Source organism: Monodelphis domestica, chromosome 2 (genome assembly GCF_027887165.1).
Source record: "Monodelphis domestica isolate mMonDom1 chromosome 2, mMonDom1.pri, whole genome shotgun sequence".
Classification (NCBI taxonomy): domain Eukaryota; kingdom Metazoa; phylum Chordata; class Mammalia; order Didelphimorphia; family Didelphidae; genus Monodelphis; species Monodelphis domestica.
In genome coordinates, this window is record NC_077228.1 from 10,585,294 (window position 1) to 10,605,990 (window position 20,697).

At 46.0% G+C, this 20,697-nt stretch overlaps 1 protein-coding gene across 8 annotated transcripts in view; it reads right to left on the reverse strand.

The window, feature by feature from the left end:
- Window positions 1-24: 24 nt before the first annotated feature.
- PDE4B (phosphodiesterase 4B) overlaps window positions 25-20,697 on the reverse strand; it is a 712,123-nt gene continuing 691,450 nt past the window's right edge. For all 8 annotated transcript variants that reach the window (XM_056815007.1, XM_056815010.1, XM_056815011.1 and 5 more), the window contains 8 exons: window positions 15,007-15,188; window positions 13,558-13,656; window positions 13,242-13,406; window positions 10,412-10,511; window positions 7,404-7,558; window positions 7,158-7,280; window positions 5,913-6,095; window positions 25-2,242 (listed from right to left, as the gene is read on the reverse strand). In XM_056815007.1, the coding sequence (XP_056670985.1) occupies window positions 1,889-2,242; window positions 5,913-6,095; window positions 7,158-7,280; window positions 7,404-7,558; window positions 10,412-10,511; window positions 13,242-13,406; window positions 13,558-13,656; window positions 15,007-15,188 (1,361 nt within the window). In that variant the 3' untranslated portion in view covers window positions 25-1,888. The remainder of the gene's footprint in view (window positions 2,243-5,912; window positions 6,096-7,157; window positions 7,281-7,403; window positions 7,559-10,411; window positions 10,512-13,241; window positions 13,407-13,557; window positions 13,657-15,006; window positions 15,189-20,697) is intronic.

Consider the following 20,697-nt stretch of genomic DNA (forward strand, 5'->3'; position numbering starts at 1 on the left):
ATAATCACTCTCCATCCTCTCAGGTCATGCTTCTTCATTTATTTACTTCATATAAAAATCTCTCAAGAATGCATCTGAACACAATATATAATAATAATTATAATAATACCATAACATACATGGTGAGAAACTTTGGAAACAGTAAAACATCCGCCTGGAACAATGCAGTGCTGGACAGACACACAGACCCACTGGTCATGCACAGCTGTGCAAGTCATCCCCAGTGCGCGGGGTGACAGGGCTGGCCCAAAGAGTTCACCGCCAGAGAGAGACGCCGGGGACAGGCATCCCACAGCTCGTAGAAGCAGCTTCACATTCGTGTCAGGAGGACATTCGTTCACATTCTGCTCTCGGCAGCAAAGCGGTGACCTGTACATCTCTCGTTGGCTCTGGGGCTTCCTCCAGAATCCAGTCGTCTGGACACAGTCCGAGGGACTCCCTGTGGCGTGTTAGTGTTGCTTTTGAGATGGGAGCCACGGCGGCGGCAGCTGTAACACCCTTTGAAGCAGGTTAATGGGCAACTCGGTCCATCTCCAAGGGATGAAATGTCCCCCCACCCCTTCCCTGGGCTCTCTGTCCCGCCAGCTCGAGTTTGGAGGGGTTCCACTGGCCGCCACGACGGACACGAAAGGGAGGTCACGTCTCTTGACGGAAGCCGCCGGGGGATACCCCGGCTCACCCGGGGAGGAGGGCAGGCGGGAGGGGGGTCCGTATGTCTCTCGTGAGCTGTGTTCGGGGCTCCAGGATGCCGTAGAAAAGGTGACAAAAGGTGCAACTCAGGTAGAGTTTTCTACACAAATTCCTTTAACGCCGCCCCTGGTGGGCGACGCCAAGTGATATAAATTAATAACTTACAAAACATTACACTATGTACAGAAGTAATAAATACACTGTTATAAACAGTAAGGAGGGCGTTAGAGCTCAGGACGGCGCGAGTGGAGAAAGACGGCTGGCTAAGCCTAACCCTACCGGAAGGGGAGAAGACGAGGGAGGAACGTGCAATGGTCATTGGGAGAGGACGGGGCCGCAAGATTCGCCACGCACGCGCGCAGGCAGGCAAGTCGCGCCTGGTTCTGCTGGATGCAGCCCGGACCATCGAGGTCCTGGAGAAAAGTAGGGAGCCCTTTCCCACCCCACCCCACCCCACCCCATCCCCGGCTTGCAAAGTGTTCTCTGGGCAACCTCAGGGAAACCCAAGCAGACAAAGGGAAGGCGGGGTGAGCCGGAGAACAGGATGGGTAGGAGAGGCGGGGACGGGGAAAGTGGGCGTTCCATAGAGCAATCGCCTTCCTCTCTGGTTGTAAAAGGAACAGCGAGAAGGTATCGCCTGGAGGGAGGAGAAGGAAGACGGGTTTCTCCTTTTCAGAAGGACTGGAAAAGGGCACAGAAAGTTTCGAAACACTTTGTTCTGCGTAGAAGTTGATACTGAACTAAGTATTCAACAGGCGTTGCAAAGACGTGAAAACATACAAAAAAGGCACGAGGATTTGCAGACGGGAGGACAGAGGGGCAGGCTTGCGGAGGAGTTCTGTCCGTCAGTCTGGCCCGCACCTCTAACAGGTTCCGGCTTCCAAAGTCTAGTGCAGAAAAAAATTCTCTCAGTGGAGCGCCGCGTCCCGTCCCGTAGGACGGCCGGGCGGCGACGGCGGTTCAAGCTGGTGCCATAAAGGCAGAAAGCGAACGCCAGTCGCCTCACTGAGTTCCGTGAGCAGCCGTTCATGTCGTGGTCCCCCGCTCTGGCTCCAATCTGAAGGGACTGGGAAGGTCATTGGCCTTCATCAGAAGCAGGCCCTGGACCTGGACCGCAGGCTGGCCCTAGCGGGCAACCCACATGCTCGTTAAGGACTGAATGTTCATCTCGACCTGGCTACAGGGCCCGGCCCGGGCATTAGGTGTCGATGGGGGACGCGTCTCCCATCTCGGTCTCTACGTCGGCCTCGCAGGGCTCTGGGTCAATCACACACAGCGTCTTTGTGCTGCCCAAATAGCTGACGCTGTCGCCTTCCTTCTCGGGGCCCTCCGAGTCCTCCTCTTCCAGGGTCAGCTCGAACTGGAACTTCTCCATCAGGCCCTGACAGTCCGGGTTCTGCTCCTCGAGGGGCGGGGACGGGCTCTGGGGGATCATGCTCTGGTACCAGTTGCGGTTGTCCTCCAAGGTGTCCAGGATGTCCTGGGCATCGGGCTGCACCAGGTCGGCCCAGGTCTCCCAGAGCGGATGGACGATGTAGTCGATGAAACCAACCTGAGGGAGAAGCAGAGGGCACGTTAGTTCCTTGTTTCTCCCAGTGTTCTAAGGTGGCGGAGGATCCTGTGAACATTTACTAGGGCCCACCATGCACAGCACGGGCTAGCCTCAAGGGGCACCAAGGCAAACATGGACCAACCTGGCCCTCCAGGCAGGTGCCTTCCATGAGGAGGCTAATGGCCAGATAGTGCTTTGGAAACCATCCACCCTGCAGCTGGGAGTGCGTGATCCATGAGGAAGCCAAGGGCTGGACAAGGGTCAGATAGCAAGTGGACAGACTGCTGAGATTCGGACCCAGGTTCTTTGATTTGAAATTGTAGGCTCCTTCCATCCAGCCCAGCACTGTGAGGCCCTCTCTGGTCTACACTAAGCCCTGCATCTGCCACGGGGCTATCCTGGTGCCTGTGCATGGGGGCAAGGCTGAGAATTTTCCCGACTTTCTCTGCTTCCTCGGGTTTTTTCTTGGGCTCGGCAAAAGCACTGGAAAACACGTCCAGCTGCCACACAAACACGTATTCCCTCTGTGGCTACGTCGGCTGTTGTTTTGGTTCAGTGGGCACACAGTCATTTCCACCAGGAGAAAGAAGGGAAAACACCAAACAATGCAGCAGTTCCTTTTGCGGGGGCTCCCGCGGAGGAACGTGTTGCCGAGGGCCTGAGGATGGTGGCAGACGGGGCCCTCCATCCTCCATGAGCTAGGCCTGGCCTGGAGCTGACCCCTGCAGGGTCTGACAAACAGGAAGCACTAGGGAGAGTGAAAGAATAGGCTTTGGAAAGGAGGGAGGGAATGGAATTCCCCTGTAATGGGGCTGGCAGCTGAGGAGGTGCAGGGAGAAGAGGCTGGGGGACATTCTCCTCTGAGACAGCCTTTCCACGGGGGAGAAAATCCACTCTTGCTCCCTTCTGGTCATTGGCTCGTTGGTCAACACATTCGGCTTAGCCTGACTGAATGGACTCCAGGGAAGGAGATTTGGCCATTGGTGACCCTCCTGTATGAGGAACAACCGACTCGGGGTTGGACCATCTCCAGTGGTTAAGGAATACCGATAGCTTATGAGTCAGACGCCTCATGTACATCCATCTATTTGTGCTCTCTTCTCCATTCCTGCTCTTGTCTGTCTCCCTCTGCTCTCAGCTCTCTCCCTCCTCATCCTCTCTTCTCTCACCTCTCTTTGTCCCTGCCAGCTCTTCCTCATCTCTTTCTCTCCCCTCTCCCACACTCCTTCTCTTGCATTACTTTGAATATCAACAATGCTAGCTCTGGGGTATGTTCTAGGGTCTCCAACAAGTGCAGGAAAAGCTACAGAACTGGGTCTCTCCAGAGTCCTCCCCTCTCCTCATTTATCCTTTTTCCTTACTGAATCACACATAGACCCTTCTTGAGGAAGGATGCCAGGGCTTTCTGGGAGGGTGGTTTGGGCGAGAAGGAGCTCCAGGAAAGGGATTTTGAGGGACAGATAAGTTTGTGAGAGCAGCACCGCCAACGGGACCTCTGGTAGCCAATACAAGAGTGGAAAACCCCTCTGACAGCTGGCTAATAGCCAGAGAGCTAGTCCTAATTACACACATGGCTTTGGGCGACCAATTCGTCCATCTTTCTTTCTTGATCTCTCAAATATTTCCCATACATACACGGGATTGCTTTGAGAGTTAAATAATACACGTGAAACGACATAAAACAGAAATCTACAAGGCCATCATGTTATTATTCCTAATGGAACGTCAATTCTCCTGCAAGACTTTTTTTTCCCTTTTTTTGGGGGGGGGATCTAAATATATAAATTTTTCATCCTTGTTAATTTTCCATGTGAAAACGACATCCACAGAGACAGATCAGCAACTTAGTGTCATCAAGTTCTCTGGCTGTCAAAGTGGAGAGGGATAAGTTGGGAGGTAGGTGGGGCAGGGAGCTGAAAGGACTTGTCCCTGGGCCAGACTGTAGTAGCCTGTATATGTCAGTGATGGAACTTGAAGCAGGATTTCCTAATCTCAGCCTCATTCTTCTCTGTCCTGTGCCATCAGCCCTTCTGTACTCCAGTGCTGTAAAGAGCTTTTATTTCATTAGAGTGGACCCTCTTCCAGGCAGGGTAGATCCCGACACCCCCGACCAAGTAGAGAAGAAGGTCTTGGAGTGTTGAGATGGCTGCAAAGAACCAAGGGTTGCCTCCATGCAGTGGGAAGGCTTTAATGGAGAAGGATGTCCCTGGTATTCATTTACATCTGCTGATCTGTAGGACATGTTCTTTGCCACAAGTGGAATATCAGTTCCTTGAGGGAAGCATCTATTTCATCTCTGTATTTGTACTGTCAGTACTCAGCACACCGGCTGGCATACAGGGGGGCCATTATTGAACAGCAATGACAATATATTGTGTTCTGTTTCTCATAATAAATACTATAATTCCTTTGTATTTTGATCATTTTAGAGCATTTCCATACACTTATCATATGTTATATCTATATAAATTATATGTAATGTAAATACACAATATACATATATGTACATATCTAGAAATTATGTGATATACACACATGTACATACACGTACATATAGAAACATACATAGGCATACATATGTGTTTGTGTGTGCCCAGCACATATAATTTCCATATGTTAAGTGATTCAGCTCCATCCAGAAGTCACAAGGTCAGTTATTTATAAGTTTTCCAACAATCTTTGGAGTGAATTTTAATGAAAACCAGAGAAATCCAGTTATTTTCCCAATGATCTTGGACTTATTCTCCCAAAGGGCTATCTGGTTTTGACCATTTGTCATCCTGCAAAAATGCTCCTGGGTTCTCAGCTGGTCCAAGAGCCTCGATTAGCCTCATGGCTGCCCTTGGCATCTAAAACATGCTTGAGTCTTTTAGCTTGTGGCAAATGGTCATCAGCATGGAGAGACCTCAGAGCTTCCACCCTGTAGTTGCCAGGAAACGATGGGGTAGGCTCACAGTAGGGAGCAGGCAAGATTAGTATTATAGGATGAGAAAGAACAGGAGGGGAAAGCATCTGTGCCTGGAATAAGAATCCCCTCTTCTGGGCTCTTCTGAGCAGGTGGAACAGATTCTGGTGGGGTTAGGGGAAGGCAACAAAAATAGGACAGAGTAGACAAGTAAGTCCAAGGTGGGGAGACAGGTGGCCAAGTGATGTAGTAGATAGAGTGCTGAGCTTAGAGTCAGGAGGAGCTAGGTTTGAAAACCACCTCAAACATACTGTGTAATTTGGGCAAGTCAATTCACCCCTCTGTGTCTCAGTTTCCTCATCTGTAAAAGGAAAGAGTTGTCTCTAATAGCCTATAAGATCCCTTCCAGCTCTGAACCTATAATCCTACGAGGAAAGGAAAGGCCCCAAACCATGGCCAGAAGAAGTTTAAAACTCTAGTCAGCTGAACACCAGATGGAATTTGAAGATGACAAACAGCCAGAAGATCCATTGAACCAAAGTTTGATGGCTTTCCTATGACTGCTTAATTATCCTCAATCATAAAAACTATGAGGGAAGTGGAGAAAGAGGTTCAATGAGTCATTATCATAATGGAAACAAGTGGGTGACTTCCAGAGAAATATATTATTGGGAAGAAAACAAAAAGGACCCTGACAAAGACCCACAACTCCAAAGAAGTGCTAAAACTCACAAATAAAATCTTAGAGATCCCCATGTCAGATACCTGGGATTTTTCCACCGAGGCAGTGTGTTTATCACACATAGGGCTGATCTCCATGCCCCTCTCTCGTTCCTTGTCTCCCTGTTGGAAGAATTCTTCCATGATACGGTCTGTCCATTGCCGGTATAATTCCAAAGACTTGGTAGGGTTGCTCAGGTCGGCACAATGTACCATGTTGCGGAGAACCTAGGGTGGGAAAATTCAGAAAATTCCATAAAACTTCATGCAAACATTGACAGAACAGCTCGTTCTGCCCTCCCCGGGCCCATCCTAGTATACTTGGGATGGTTGCAGACATCAAGAATATTTGGGCTGTTAGACGATCATGGAGTGTTTACCTAAGACATGACAGGGCTGCTTAATGGCAGAGTTGGCAAGGGTGACTTGAGGATGGCCGAAGCCAAACCTTGGCTCAATGCCCCAGGAGAAACAGGAGTCTTTTACAAGTCATGGAACTTTAGAGGACAGCCCCTTCTTTCTTAGGACAGGATATGAAGGGACCTGCTATTAAAAGGTGTCTTCACAACCCTTCCCATCCCCCTCTATGGAATGACAAGGAAGCTGGCATTCTGGGTGACCCAAAGAAACTCAACACATTTCAAATGAAAGGGACATATTTATAGGAGAGCTTTCTGCAATGGATAGCCACTCAGGGACTATTCTTACTGGGTTCTGAAGTGAATTTCTAAAAGAAGGAGACCCCTTTTACATAGAATAAATGGAATTCATATTAATTAGAGGTTTAATCATTTACTTGAATGTTATTAAAACAGGGAACCTGAGATGAATCATCCTGCCAGTGCAGGTTAACATCTTTTCTGTATGTTATAAATCTTGGAGGGCTGCTTAGAGTACTGAGAATTGGAGTTATATGCCTAGGGCTACCAAGTTATTACGTGGAAGCAGCAGCACTTGAATGCAGATCTTCTAAGCTAAAAAGCTAACTTTCCATCCTCTATAACTTTCTGTCTCTTGTACGCATAAAAGTACAATTTTATTATCACACGTGAGGCTATAAATGTGGGTACTTTTTCTTCTTACACCTCCTCCTCTTCCTTCTATTTCTTCTCCAATGTTTACTACCACTGTGACCTTGGGCAAGAATTTTAGACTTTCCTGAGGGAAAGGAGAGATGTGAGATAACCTTCGAGGTGTCCTTCTCCTTCCAAAACCCCATGTCCTCTCCCCAAACGGAACCCTCGGTGCCATGTTATCAGGAAGGACTTAGCCAAGATCACTATCAGCTACCTGTATCCGATCTGTATAGTTGTCCAGAAGCAGGACGCCAGAGCTGGTCACTTTCTTTGTCTCCACCATTGTTTTCAGGTCTGCCAACAGGCCCATGTGCTTGGACATATCTGTCGCCAAAACCTGTGGCCCCAGAAGGAGAAGAGAACAGTTTAGCTGACCCAATCAGTGCTCTTGTGGGCATCAAGGCTTTCTGTGTCCTGAGGGCATCAGGCAGGATGGTGGAGGGAGAGAAGGGAGCCTTACCATGTCGATTACCATCTTCCTAAGGGTCTGGCGCTGTTTCTTGGTCAGGTTCTGAAAAATGTCACAGTGTTCTTCCTGGAGCAACTTGAACCCCACTGCCAGGTGGTGGTTTTCCAAAACAGACTCATCGTTATACATCAGAGCGAGTTCAGAATCTAGGACGAAGAAAAAGTGACTTTTCATAACAAATAAAACCAAACTGTAAGAGCCATAGAATGCCAGAATTTGAGAGTGAGAAGGGGTCTTGGCAATTGGGTAGTCGTGTTGCCATTGTTTGGGGTCTAGGGTTCTCCCCCACCCCCAATCCTGATCCCTTCCAGCTCCAAAGCTACGATACCAAGAACCGTGAAGAAATGATAGTGAGAGTGTTTTAAAGTTTGGTCTATAGAACATTTTACATGGGTTTTCTCCTTTGATCCTTACAGTAACCCTGGGAGGCAGGTGGCATTGCCATCCCCATTTTATGGAAAAGGCAAGTGAGTGATTACACAGCTAGTAAGTGTCTGAAGCAGGATTTGATCTCAGATCTTCCTATCATTCCACTTCCATTCATTCAATTTATTAATTCAATAAGCACCTAGAAAAGTCTTTGCCTTTCTGGTACCCTTCACAGTCTGTAATCATAGCAGGCAATATCATTGCACCAGCTTGTGAGCTTCCTGAGAAGGGGGCTGCCTTTCCTCCTCCTTTATGTCTCTGGGCTTTAGAACATGTGCTCATCGATCGACTCCCTGTTGTCTCCCTATGAGAAAGTCTGTTCCTTGAAGGCAGGGACTAGTTGACTGACATTGGACAAAGTGCTGTATAAAGTCTTATTGGCAGGACACACTGAGTAAGACAGGCGTCACTCTTAAAAAACTTCTCCAGCAACAAGATCAGACCTGTGTGTGTTTGTCTGTGCTCACGCCAGTGCACGGCTGAAGGGGACAGGCATAGAAGGCTTGGAAAGGCAGTGGCGAGTGGAAGGACAGCAGCGGGACTGTCAGGAAGGACTTCCTAAAGGAGGCTCCCTGGGAGCTGGCTCCTGGCGAATGTGCCACTCAAGGCCAAGGCACAGGAAAGAGCAGGATGTCATATTAACAATGAATGCTCTAAATATTAAAATGTGCAGACTGTGTGGGAAATGTCCTTATTTGCCTTTGTTGGAATCCCCAGCACGTACCAGAGCCTGCTACAGAATAATCCCTCACTGACTGATTGGATCTGAGGGTTTACAAAGCGATTTATCAAGAGCAATAGTATGATTCTCATGAGCAAATGATTCCAGAGAGGTCAAATGATTTCCCTGAGATCACAGAGCTATAAAGTAGCCAACCCAAGATTCAAACCCTGATCTTCTGAAATCAATCCTGTACTCGCTGTTTGGGAATTTTCCTTTTTTAGAACTGGAGCTGTCATTTCCTTTGGAAAATCCCTGTCAATGCGCCCCTGTGCCTACGAGAATTAGGGTCTGAGAGAGGGGCTTGGGCACTCCCTGGGGAAGTGACTCCCCCAGGATCACATAGCAAGTGCCACAGGTGAGACTTGAATTCCTGGCTTCTTGACTCTGAGACTGGCTCTCCAAAGCCATCAGTATTCCAGATGCTTTCCTTGTTTTTGCTGTGAGGGTTTCTTTAGTGTACTTAGCACACAGTAGGTGCTGAAGTGAGTCATGTGCCCTGTGGCTGGCTGAGCAGATGCCCAGTGTGGAAAAAAGGTTTTTTCCCCGGTAAAACCAAATAGCCAGTAAGAGTACTGGAGCTTGCTCTAACTGGCCCCAGCAGGCAGTTGCCCAAAGGCATGGATCCACACCTAAATAGGACCTTAAAACACACAAAGGCTTGAACTATATATCAATTACCACCATGGGTATTAAACATGGAAGAGATGAAATAATGTCTCTATGGAACTGTCAACACCAGAATGTTAATCATCACCAATGTCAGCTAATCTTTTTTCATGGGAAATTCAACCTAAGGATGAGTCACTGACCAGAGACACATGAAATACACAGAACGGACATATTGAATGAATCCTTCCTGGCCCATTGAACCTGAAAGGCCATTGTATGAGGCAGTGTGGTATAGGGGCCAGAAGGAAGGGCCTGCAGTATGGAAGACCTGGGTTTGAATTCTGCTTGAGACATTTATCACCTGTGTTTCCCTGGGCTAATGTCTTATCTTTTCTGAACCTTAGTTTCTTGCCTTGTAAAATGAAGGAGTTGATGGCCTTGAAGGACCCACCAGCTCTAAATCTATGATCTTATGATCTGTAAAATGGGGGGACTGAAATTGATGGCCTTGAAGGACCCTCCAGCTCTAAATTTATGATCCATAAAATGAGGAAACGGAAACTGATGACCCTGAAGGTCCTTTCCAGCTCTAAATTGATGGTCCATAATATAAAGGACAAAAACGATGAGGCATGAATTGAACGTTGAGTTATGTTACAGAATCAGAAACCTGGCAGGACATGCCAAGGTTGCCATGGTCATTCCTCTCGCTTCAGAGCTCCCCAGGTCATCTGTACAGAAGCTCTGCAATGCTGAATTAATGGTTTTCATAAGCAACTGATACCTTTGTTTTACTGGAACTTCAGGAAATTTTTCTCAACTCCCAAACCCTTTGTCTAGTGCTCAGGAGAGATAAACAGGGCTGTGAGTCAGAAAGTTTCTTTGTAAGTGCTGGGCATACTCCTGAAGACCATTATTAAATTATTCCTCAGCCTTCCCTTCGCCATCCTGAATCATTACATTTCCTTTCTTCTTTCCTCCTAAGTCTTGTTTTCCACCCTTCAAAACATTTTTATGGCCCCTCATCTGGACCTTCTCCAAGCTCATCCTGCAGCTTGTAAAAGTGTAGAGCCAGAGCTGGACACACTATCCAGGGAAGAGCTTGACCACTGCCTAGTACAATGGAAGAATGACCTCATTATTTATACTTTCCACTATCTCAAATGAAAACAATAGACGGGAAAAAGGCTATTAGTCATGGAGTTGCCTTGAATCCCAGCCCAAGCTGGGAACTCACTTGTGTTGATGAGGAACTGATTGGAGACCCCTGGATGATCAACATCATGGATTGCAGCCGCAAAGATGGCAGCCAGGATTTCCAAATCGGTGAAGACAGCCTAGGGAGCAAAGGAAAGAAGACTTCATCTCAGGGCTCTCTGACCCAAGAAGGAAAAACAGATAAGGCATGTTTTAATCAGAAAGGCAATATGGTGTGGAGGGAAAGTCTTGGATCTGAAGTCAAGACAAATCTGGATTTGAATCCCACCATGAAATTGCCTGTCTGGGTCACCATAAACAAAGCACAGACTCTGAGAACCTCGAGGCTGGAAAACTTTCTCATCTAGCTGGCCCAGCTCTTACTTCCACAGCATTCCCTTTTGCCCCTTGACAAAAGATCATCCAGTCTTTGCTTGGGATTATAGATCTAGAGCCAGAAGATTGCTTAGACTTCATCTTATCCAGCCCTTCATTTTACAGATGAGGAAATCGAGGGAAGTTAAGTAATTTGGGATACCAGATCTGGAGGTGACCTCAGAGGCCATCTAGCCCAACCTCCAAGGTTTATAGATGAGAAAACTGCAGGATGGAGAGATAAAATGACTTGCCCAAGGGTCACAAAGTAAATGGTAGAATCAGGATTTGAACTCAGATCCTCTCCAAATTCATGATTCTTATTGTGATATCCTTCTGCCTCCAGTGAGGAGGTATCTACAACTCTTTAGGGGTAGCTCATTCATTTAACCCAACTGAGCCTCAATTTCTTCATCTGCGCAATGTAGAGTGATTGTTATTGTAGTTACCTCACATAGTTAACATGAGGATTCATGCTTCAGATATATGTGTGTGTGTGTGTGTACATATACACATAGGTATGTATTTGTGTACATTACATGCATATAGATGTCATTATTTATTAAAAGCATCTACATTCTTCCTTAGAAAGAGAATGACTTTTTTTAAAACAGGAGACCTGAATAAAAACCACATTTCTAACAGAAAATACCAAGTGCGTCCATTAGCAGAAGGCATTTTCAATCTCTGCCCTAAGAGGGCTTGGAGTCAGGGTTATTTCCACACTCTTCCAGCCTGCAGGTCCAAGCCTGACTGTTCATTACCACACTGCCAAGATGGTTTATGTAAACTATTGATATGAGATCCTTGAATATACATAGAGTGGGTCACTGAGGCAGGGCATGCTCCTACAAGTCTGGGAAGGAACCCAGGACATTTCCAAGGTGGCATCTAAGGACCTTTGAGAGTTTCTGGAGGAGTAAGCTGGTGAATCAAGGGCTAGGTTCTAGACCTAAGGACCAGAGCTGAAGCCTCTCCCCATGGACGAGTGTGGTCCTTCAGAGTCATTCATTCTCTCATCCCTTCACTCATTCATCCCAGATGAATCTCCTAAGACATCAGTCTGGCCTTTCGAGTTCTTTCAGGTAACCTGGGTTTTCTGCGTCTCCTTTCCCACTCTAGCTTGCCTTCTTCTTTCTGAGTTACTGATCCCTAGTATCTGTCATAGTTGTTCCCCTTTCCTGGGATGGGTCTGACCTTTGATCATATCATAGGATCAGGAATTTAGATCCCAAAGGCCCCTTGTCCAGTAATTCCATTTTGTCCGAGGAACATGAGGACCAGGACAGGTGAGATGACTCTCACAGGTGACAGGGAAAGGCAAATGAAAAGGCAGAATTTGAGCCCAGATCTTCTTGACTCCTGATGCAGAGGATTTTTTTGCTATTATACTGCATTACCTCCACATTTTTCCTCCTTCACTTTCCTCATCTAATTTCTACTCATCCTTTAGAGAGCAACTCCTGTAGGAGCAAACTCTGTCAATGAGAAAATATGGGGAAAAGGAGATTTTTTTAAGAGATGCTGGAGATCCATGTGATAACTAGATCTGGGGATCTGGTGGCCTTTAAGGGGAAAATTCTAGCTCTTTCAATGAAGCTTTCTCAGACTCCTGAAGTCCATACTAAGCTCTTCTTCCTCTGAATCCATTCCACACTCATTAATAAAATACTGTGGTTCTCTAATGGTTTTATGGATACATGATGTTTCTTCTCAGCTAGATTGCAAGGGCCTTACCACTGCCAACATAGATACATAGCTGCTCTTTCCCCTTTAAGGTAATTAAATACCATGGTGGATGGACACAGATTTGGAGCTCAATAATAGTCACCTATGAGAACTTGAAAAGACATGAGGGACCATTTGGTATGACCTCATCCTTCTATAGATTGGGAAAGTGAGGCCCAGAGAGGGAAATGATTTGGCTTACTTCACACAGTGAGTATAGGGTATATTGGAATTATAGCCCTGGACTCAGTTTTCCTCTCTAGCAGGGACTGATATTTCACTACCTTTGTTGAATGATGGATCTGAGAATCAGCACTGTAGGGCCTTGAAACAAGAAGACAGGTTCAAAACCCAACTCTGTAGGTCTAGAAAATTCCTGTAAAATCTCTGTGCCTTAGTTTTCTCATGGCTTCAATGGTCTCTAAGAACCTTTCCAGTCTTAAATTCTAGGTGACATTTTCCAACTTTCAAAATTGTTCTTTATTAAATGATATTCATTATCTAGTCATTATTCAAAAATCATTAATATTCATTTGGAAAAAGAAGAAATTAAAGGTTGGTCCATCAGACTATCAAAGGGTACTATTAGTTTTAAAATAAAATACCTAAAGATAATGTCTTAGGAAGTGACTAAAGGTGCCATTGATAATGGACACCACCACATTGAGGCAGCCATAGGTATCCTAGACTTAGGTATATTAAATTCTGCAGAGCATTGCTTTTTAAGGGATAGAGAGTAGCATGAGAAGCCAAGCACAATTACTCACATCTAAGGCTGGGGTAGAAAGAAGAACGTGGGTTGACTGAGCAACATCAGCAGCATGGAGGCTGTTGTGATAGGCCACATCAGAATGGTAATGGTCTTCTAAAGTCATCATGTAGGTTACAAATGTGTCAGAAGAGATTTTGAATGTCTTCAGGAGGTCCCTTTCCTGTTCAGGAAAATAGATAAAAACAGAAATAAGGGGATGGCAGTGAATGCTTACCCAAAAGTAGAGTAGAAGAAAACTGGGAAAGTCCCTGGGATGAGGGAAAAAATAAAGAACCATCCAATGGATTTTCCTACAGCTCTCATTTATTCACCTGGAATATGGCGTACATGATACACGTCAAGGGCCTGTTGTGGGAATAGCCAGCTACTTTGAAGATGTTGAGACCCCATTTATTCAAGTCTTCCAGTTCCTAAAACCAACGATAAAGCCATTTAGAGACAGTATTTTGCTTCATTTAAAAACAACTCTTCAATGAAGATTGAATATGGAACATCATGCCACTGCTGAAACCTGCTCTATTATGTGATCCAGTTTTGTGAGTCCTTCCCCCTGCAAAAACCCATGCCTCAATGGCTTGACCTCACACGATTGTGGTTGACCTGTACGCTTTCATTCTATTTCTGCTCTCCCCGCCCCCCCCCATTTTCATTAGTTCATGAGTTCCTTTGACTTTATTCATTCTGTTTGGGTTGCATGAGTAGTAACTGTGCCCAAAGTCTCTGATGTAAGAGCCAGACTTCCTTCTGCTGTGACTAGAAGACCACAGCAAAGCTCTAGAAATAGGCTTAGGGAGATGCCTCTGACATTCGGGGGCAGAGACTGAAAGCCAGCAAAAATGGATCCAATCAGCTGTGAGGCTATTAGGGGTCTACGTCAGCCTCAATCATTTCACCTTAAAAGGCTGACGCACACACCAGGCTATGCTCGGATTCTGTTTTACAGATGAGAGTCACTGGGTCATCAAATGGGAAGAGATGGGACAAATATTCTGGCTTGAGGTTGGAGCTTCAGAGTGGTACCCAAGTCAGCTCTCATTCAGGTCACTGTCAATTCCTCTTTGGAGACTTTAGAACGTTCCAGTTGGAAGGTGTTGTAGGAAGCATCCAGGCAAACAGAGAATTCTTAACTACTGTGTGACCTGGGCAAGGTTCATTCCCTTTTGGCCTCATTTTCCTTACCTTCAAGGGAAGATGTTAAAGTAAAAGATCTCTAAGATTCCTTACAGGTAGAAATCCATTAAATCATCCCATTTGACAGATGAGGAAATGGAGGCCCAGGAGGGTGAACTGTCTGCCCAAGGTCTCGTAACTCTTAAGTGAATGAACAAATAGCTCACTCTACTTAGACCAGGGATAGAACGAATGGAGAGGTATTGGATTCCCCTTCACTTGGGGTCTTCTTTTTTCTTTTCACTCTGGGTCTTTAAGCAAAGTTTAGCTAACTACATATAATTGTGCTAGATTAAGCTAATTTTAAGTTTTTTTTCAATAAAAAATTCTATTTTTTTCCTCCTTTTGAATCTCACTCTCCCTGAAAAAAAAAAAAATCCCCACCTTGGCTAGGATCCTCCCCCAAAAAGTCACCCAAGGTGAGATTTGAACCCAGTTCCTTTGACTTCCAAACTAATAACCTGGCCCCAGGCCCAACTGCCAAGATTTCCTCTCGACCCCCTAAATATTCCTCTAAGGATGGACTTAGCTTCTATCCCTATCCTGATTCCACAGAGCACAAACATTCCCACTCCCTGGCTGGTACCTACTTTGGCCAAGTGATCTTCCTTCTCCGTCTTGACCCCGAAGCGAGAGATGCTGGTGTTGTTCAGACTAGAACTGTGCATCAGCTTCTTGACGCCACTAATCTGGGTCATGACTTGCTGCTCCTTTTTCTTCTTCTCTCTATCTTTCTGGGTGGGAGATGGAATCTCCACCTCATTCTGCTTGTCTGCAAAAGAGAGAAGGGGGAGGAGATACATTCTCAGTCCACCATGGGCACAGTAGAGGGGCAGAAGGGTTTAGATATTAATTGGCTGTGACAATAAAAAGAAAATTATAAAAAAAAAGAAAGTAGCAAATCTATTCAACCCAACCAACGTTGATTAAGAATATACAGGAATACTGCATATTCCTTGTGTGATCTCAAACAATTCACCTAATCAATCTGGGTCTCAGTTTCCTCATCTGTAAAATGGGAGGTTTGGTCTAGGTGACCTCTCAGGTGTCTTGTCGACCTAAATCCTTGATTCTATAATCAATTGTTTATGCATACTATCTTGGTGACCTTGGACAAGTAATTCTCCTTTTCTGAGTCGGGGCTTCCTCGCTGCTAAAATGGACAGTCTGGGAGGGGTGATCTAGTCTGACGTATATAAAACTTTCAACTTTGGTGGTCACCGATTTTAGAAGGTTCTTTTTCCCTCTTTATTTCCTGGTAATGAGAGGTTTAGAAGCCCAACTAGTTAACTGAATGAGTGAATTGGTGTAATAATGCACATGTAATTATTGCATATAGTAATTGCCTAATTCTATATGACAAATTATACATGTATTACTTCTAATAATATACCTATGCTAATGCAATACTATATTAATTTCATTCACACCATTTTATATATATTACATGTAATAAACATTACCAATGAAATACGCTTATATGCATGTTTTATACATATTTATCTCTCGATGTAATATGTTGGCACACACGTACCCCCAACAAGTTACTTAAGCTCTGATTGCTGACAAAAGGATGCCCTGGATCTGCGGGAGAAGGAAATGGCGAACGACCCCAGTATCCCTGCCAAGAAAACCCCAAGGAGGGTTTTATGGTCGATGGGGTCGCAGAACGCCAACGTATCTCTCCGTCTCTCCATCATCAATATTGTGTTCTACAGAACGCCTTCCTTCGTTTTAGTTGATGCCATTGAAGATCATTTCAGTGTATAATATACTAGGAACCAGGAATATGTAATGAACGCACTGCCTCATCTGAGCGAATCGAAGCTCTTTGAGGGATTGTAGGGGGTGATTTTTTTCTTGGGAGTCCCAGGCCCTACCACAGTGCCTGGGATGTGGCAGGTACTGACTCCATTCTCGCTTGCTTGCTTCCTTAATCTCTGGATCAAGTTAATATGGGGGAGGGACTTGGTCCCTAAATCTCCCTCTCTCCACGCAAGTTAAAATCCATTTTGAAGTGAGATCTTAAGCTCCTGGGACCTTAGAATGAGAATCTCTAATCTCTTTATTTTAAAGAAGAAAGAACTGTGACGAAGTGAATCTTCCAAGATTACTGTGTCTCTTTAGCAAGAAGCTAGATCTGAACTTGAGGCCCCCCATCTTCTAAACCCAATGTTCTTTCTCTGAACTCTCTCTACTCCTGTCTGGGGCTCACAGGCTCCTCGGTGTGGAGCTGAAAGGGGTCTCACTTTAGTCAATATACTCATTTTTCAGATGAGGCAGAAAGATGAAGTCATTTGGTTGAGGTCGTATGAGTTGTGTGAGAGATAAGATTGGAACTCATGTCCTGAGACTCCAAGAGCATTATTCTTTCCACTGCCCCCTGGTCTGAAGGACAGTTTTATTTCTACCGCATGAGCCATTGGCTTGTTCTTTTTCCTTTCCCCCATAAAAAAAAGGATCACAGCACAAATGGGAGGGAGGAAACGATTGCTTCTGTGTTTCATGACTAGCATTTTTCATGAGCTGGTTAGTCCTGAGCCTGTGCAGATATGCGTGTCTCCAGGGGGACCCTGGCACCAGCAGCTTCTTCCTGGGCTTAATTAAAGATTCCTACAATAGCGGGTAATTGAGCTGCCCTACTGCTGTGCCTGGAACATCACAATAAAGGAGAAAGTCATTCTTCAGCTGCAAGAGCACCAATTTGACACTAATGGGTGTTTCCCTAGTGTGGTCAATGGAACAACTGGTGGGTTTCCCTATTCTGAATTTCCTCCCATCAGCTGGGTGTTGGGGGGGGGGGACACAAATCAAAAGATAATAGAAAAACTTGACTTGGGGGAGGGAAGAGGGCTGGAGTGAAAACCCTGGCCAAAAGCCACCTCTGACACTTAATGGCTGTGTAATCCCGACAGCCAGAGTTCTTAACTATTTTTTGAGTTCTAGACCCTTTGGGCAGTCTAGAAAATCGTATGGACCCTTTCTCGGAATTATATTTTTAAATCTATAAAGTAGAATCCATGGCAGCACAAAAGAAACCAATTATATTGGCATATGGCTATCAACATATTTTTATTTATTAAAAACCTTTGCCTCCTGTCTTAGAATCAGTACTGTGTATTAGTTCCAAGGCAAAAGGATCAAGCAAAAGGGGCTAAGTGACTTGCCCAGGAAGTATCTGAGGCCTGATTTGAACCCAAGATCTCCTGACTTTGGTCCTAACCTTCAATTCACTGAGCCACCTAGTTGGCCTCTATCAACATATTTTTAAGAATCAACTCCTAGACTGCCAGTTAGGAACCCCTAGACTAGGTGGTTAGTGATACCCAGAGTGTCTGTGGGCTGTAAGCCCTATTTATTATTGACTCTGAAGTATGAGCCCAGCAGTGGAGTGGACATGGTAGACTGGGAATCCTTAGAAATGCTTCCTTTTGCAAGCAACAGCTGAGTCAGAAGAAAAATCAATAGAAAAGTAACTCCTCCTTAGGTCAGAGGCATTGTAGCATCTCTGGTAGCCTGGAGGCCATTTCCGGATGCAGATGGATGGGATGACTTTCTTGGCACTTGCCCTCGAATCTTTAACTGAACTTAATGGCTGGACAAACCACTGAGCCAAGCTTGGCTATGCAACAGTGCCTGCCCTCAAGGACCTTCTCATCTGTTGGGAGAAATGGACCATCTAATGGAACCTGATTCTTTCCAGAGGGGACCTCTCCAGAACAATGGAAAGCTGGCTGAGTACTTTACAGATCCAGGACCCCTGGGAGGGACCTAACAATAGGGGCAAGGAGGAATGTGTAGAGCTTATCAGGGCACACACATTATCTCATCTGAGCTTAGGTGGCCAGCCCAGTGGGAGTGGGTGCCCAACAGCTCAATTTACATAGCATGAGGAGGTCTGAAAAGCATTTCAGAGATATGATGGCATTTGATGTTCATGAGAAGCCCCTGAACTGTGATTATTATCCCCATTTTACAGAGAAGAAAACTGAAGGGGAGAGGCTAATGAATTTGTCCAGGATCTCAAAGCTAGCAAGGTTTGAGCTGGGGTTTTCCTGTGTCCAGCCTCAGCCCTCTATCCACCATCATTCCTAGCCATTTCCAAGAGTTAGTGAGGCATGTGTAGGACTGTAACCTCGGTTTCAGAACTCTCAGTACAGTCATTATATCATGCATTAGTGTCCCCATTCCATAGAGTAAGAAACTGAGACTGAGAGGTGAAGCCATTTTTGCCAGTATCCAGTCAGGTCCTCTAAGCCTCCATAGTCCATTAATGAAAGCTTCCTCATTAACCTGAGCTAGTGTTTGCTGAGAAACATCTGGAAAGACTCTTCTGTCCTTCCGAGGCTTGCTGCCACAGGGCACAGAAAGCACCAGGCAAAGCTGACATTTGGAGAGAAAAGAAAAGAAAAGAAAAGAAAAGGAAAGGAAAGGAAAGGAAAGGAAAGGAAAGGAAAGGAAAGGAAAGGAAAGGAAAGGAAAGGAAAGGAAAGGAAAGGAAAGGAAAGGAAAGGAAAGGAAAAGGAAAGGAAAGGAAAGGAAAGGAAAGGAAAGGAAAGGAAAGGAAAAGAAAAGAAAAGAAAAGAAAAGAAAAGAAAAGAAAAGAAAAGATGGGAAAAAAGAGGTGGGCTGAAAAGCTCTGTGTCATCTGCTCTAGTCAACATCCTTAATGAGAGCCTGAGATGAGGCTGCCACTAATTAATGCTCCCTCTTACATGTGTGTGGACATGTGTGTCTGTGTGGCTGGCCAGGCTGGTGTCTAGCCCTTAGCCTTTGCTGGACCAAACTGGCCCTCATTTCCTGAGCTCTCTCTTTGGGTAGTCAGGGAAGCTTTGGGGAAGGAGAGGTGGTGGTCAGATCAATTATTGTTTTCCCAGAATTCCATTGTCCCTCACCTCACTGTACAATCTGAAAGGCAACACCCTCCTCACCCGAAATGGTGTCGATGGGAAGGAGGGGGAGGATTAGAGGACTGCAGGAAGAAAAAAAAAAAAAGACTGGGCTGTGCTTGGAACTTGTGCAAATAAATGCTGGGGTCCTTAGCTGCTGGAGGCTTCCCTTCAAAGGCCTGGGCAGGGGGTGGGAGAGAGCCTGGGGACATAAGTGCAATCCCACTTTTTCTTTTCCTTTGTTCTCAGACAAAGCCCTCTGGGTATTCATATGTAAAGGCAGAGGAGCCACAGAAATTCGCACATTCCAAAACCCTGTGGCCAAAACACTTCTCAAGCTCTCTAAGCCCAGTTACTGGGACATGCCCAGTGGTGGACTGACTGCGGAAACAAACTGATGGAGGATGGATTCCCTGTGAGCTCAGGAAGCTCTGGCCTTTGGTACCGATAGAAGAATTGGCTGGATCTCCCTCTCTCTACCTCTATCACTCTTTCTTTCTCTCCCTCCTCCCTGCTCCCCCTGCCCTTCCTCCTGACTCTCCCTCTTCCTCTCCTTTGCTCCCCGCCTCTCTTCTCCTTTCTTCTCCTCTCCCCTCTCTTCTTTCCCTCTCCTCTCCTTTCCTCTCCAGAGGGAATGCAGTTCCCTGAGGTATAAAGGGAAATGCACATTGACTTAAGGTTGTGTTGCTATGCCAAGCAAAGGGAGGCTCTGCATGCGGGTCTGGAAGCGTGAGGTCCCCTTGGCACGTGGAGTGGCTGAGGGAGACACGAGCCAGCAGAAGTCTGCCTGTGAAATAGCAGCCGCCTGGCCCCTTTGGGCACACATCCGAAGATGGAACAGCCCTTCAAGAAACTTGGCTGACAAGTGGACTCCAGACACACTCATGCCATGGGCAACCTCAGCGCCCCACTCGAGTCTGAATAGGGACCCAGAACCAGGTTCCAGGGACAGAATGGGTTACAGGGACAGCATTCAGTCCTGGTTCTGCTCCAGTCAAACCTGAGGCAGTTTCTGACCATTCAAAGAACCAAGATAACCGGCAGGGGTGGCCCTGGGAAATGATGCTGGCCCGGACTGCCCGCCCTCCCCAAATTCGAGTTCTTTTCATATTGATTTATGATAGATTATATATTAATATTTATCCTGACTTAGCAAAATAAACTTCCAATTGGGGGGGGGGGGAGTGGGGAAGCTAGCAGTCAGGGAGCTAGTACTGCTCTGCTCCACCCCACCCAAACCTCCTCCTAAATAAGAAAAGCCCTTTCCAATCCTTAGCCACTGAAACTATCTTAGGGCCGCTGAACCCAGGAGATGACTAATTGGACTTCTTTGGTTTGGAGGACAGGAAAGAGGGGCTGAGCTTCCCCACTGCCAGGGCCTGGGAAGAACAA